The sequence below is a fragment of the Microtus ochrogaster genome, unplaced genomic scaffold (assembly GCF_000317375.1).
Source record: "Microtus ochrogaster isolate Prairie Vole_2 unplaced genomic scaffold, MicOch1.0 UNK87, whole genome shotgun sequence".
In the NCBI taxonomy this organism is placed as follows: Eukaryota; Metazoa; Chordata; class Mammalia; order Rodentia; family Cricetidae; genus Microtus; species Microtus ochrogaster.
In genome coordinates this window covers 1417280-1419082 of record NW_004949185.1, presented here as the reverse complement: position 1 = coordinate 1419082, position 1803 = coordinate 1417280, and the positions used below count along the sequence as shown (strand labels likewise).

The 1803-nt window shown below is 54.7% G+C and overlaps 2 protein-coding genes across 2 annotated transcripts in view; both read left to right on the top strand.

Annotated features, from left to right (window-relative positions):
- The window catches only part of LOC101994656 (RT1 class I histocompatibility antigen, AA alpha chain-like), a 629094-nt gene that overhangs the window by 184626 nt on the left and 442665 nt on the right, over positions 1-1803 (top strand). The window lies entirely within an intron of this gene.
- Tnxb (tenascin XB) overlaps positions 1-1803 on the top strand; it is a 61761-nt gene that overhangs the window by 53520 nt on the left and 6438 nt on the right. The window contains exons 22-23 of the mRNA XM_013355021.2: positions 731-1090; positions 1439-1711. Of these exons, the coding sequence (XP_013210475.1) occupies positions 731-1090; positions 1439-1711 (633 nt within the window). The remainder of the gene's footprint in view (positions 1-730; positions 1091-1438; positions 1712-1803) is intronic.

Below are 1803 nucleotides of genomic sequence, written 5' to 3'. Positions count from 1 at the left end.
CACACTTTTAATCCCAGCACTCGGGAGGCAGAGTCAGGTGGATCTCTGTGAGTTTGAGACCAGTCTGGTCTACAGAGCGAGTTCCAGAACAGGCTCCAAAAAAACAGGTTTTGAGAAACCCTGTCTCAAAAAAACCAAAAAAAAAAAAGTACTTTGCTTATATATATGCCTGCACACCAGAAGAGGCCACCTATCCCACTACAGATGGTTGTGAGCCATCATGTGGATGTTGGGAATTGAACTCAGGACCTCTGGAAGAGTAGCCAGTGCTCTTAACCACTGAGCCATCTCTCCAGTCTATACTACAACCTTTCCAATACAGTTCCTCGTGTTGTGGTGACCCCCAATCATGAAATTATTTTCATTACTACTTGACAACTGTAATTTTGCTACTTATTTTGTTTTATTTTTTGGCCTTTCAAGACAGGGTTTCACTGTGTAACCCTGGCTGTCCTGAAACTCTCTCTGTAGACCAGGCTGGCCTCAAACTCACAGAGATTTGCATTCCTCTGCCTCCTCCCAATTAAAGGTGTGCCATCACCCCCCAGCTAATTTTGCTACTGTTATGAGTCATAACGTAAATATTTTTAGAGATAAATGGTTGCTAAAGGGGTCGCGACCTACAGGTTGAGAACCGCTGTGCCAGCCATGGGCGGTTCAGGGGCTCCTAGGTGTGAGCTGTCTGCAGCTGCCATTCCTATTGCTGGGGTCAGGGGGTAGAAGCTGTTCTTCAGCCTGGTGGCAGTCTGGTCCCCTCAGCGGGTTCTGCCTGTACCCCTTAGCTTCCTCTGCTCTGTTGCAGCACCCCTGCCCACAGAGCCCCCCCTAGAGCCCCGTCTGGGGGACCTGGCTGTGGCAGATGTGACTTCCAGTACTGTGCGCCTGTCTTGGACCGTGGCCCAGGGCCCCTTCGACTCCTTTCTCGTCCAGTACAAGGATGCCCAGGGGCAGCCCCAGACGGTACCCGTGAGCAGAGACCTGAGTGAGGTCACCATCTCAGGTTTGGACCCAGCCCGCAAGTACAAGTTTCTCCTCTTTGGACTCCAGGGTGGAAAGCGCCATGGCCCTGTTTCCGTAGATGCAAAAACTGGTGAGTGAGGGCCCAACACTGTGGACCCTGCAACCCCCAGCACCCTTTGCCCCCTTGTGGCGACTGTTGGAATTTCATGTTTCTGTGCCCCACATTCCAGACCTTGGAGTTTGGTGACCCATTTCTTTGTGAGGTCTACCCAAATTCAGACCTTCACTCCGTCCTTCTCCTTCATCACTGGGCGGGCACACTTGCTTCCTTTCCTGGAGGCTCTTTTATCCCGAGCGCGGCCCGATCACCCCCTCTGACCACCAAGAACAGGGCCCCAGCTGCCCCCACCCCCGTCCCTGTCCCCTGCAGTATGTACACTACACAGTCTAAGTGGCTTCCTCTCCTCTCCATCTGCAGACACAAAGCTCCTTCCTCGTCTTGGGGAGCTGACGATGGCAGACGTGACCCAGAACTCCGTGGGTCTCTCCTGGACTGTCCCCGAGGGCGAGTTCGACTCCTTCCTAGTCCAGTACAAGGACAGAGGAGGGCAGCTCCAGGTGGTGCCGGTGGCAGCAGACCAGCGTGAGGTCACCATCCCTGGCCTGGAGCCCAATAGGAAATACAAGTTTCTGCTCTATGGCCTAGCAGGCCGCAAACGACTAGGCCCCGCCTCTGTGGAGGGCACCACAGGTGAGTCCGGGCTCTGCCTCTGTGGAGGGGAGGGCACCACAGGTGAGCCCAGGCCCCACCTCTGTGGAGGGGAGGGCACCACAGGTGAGCCC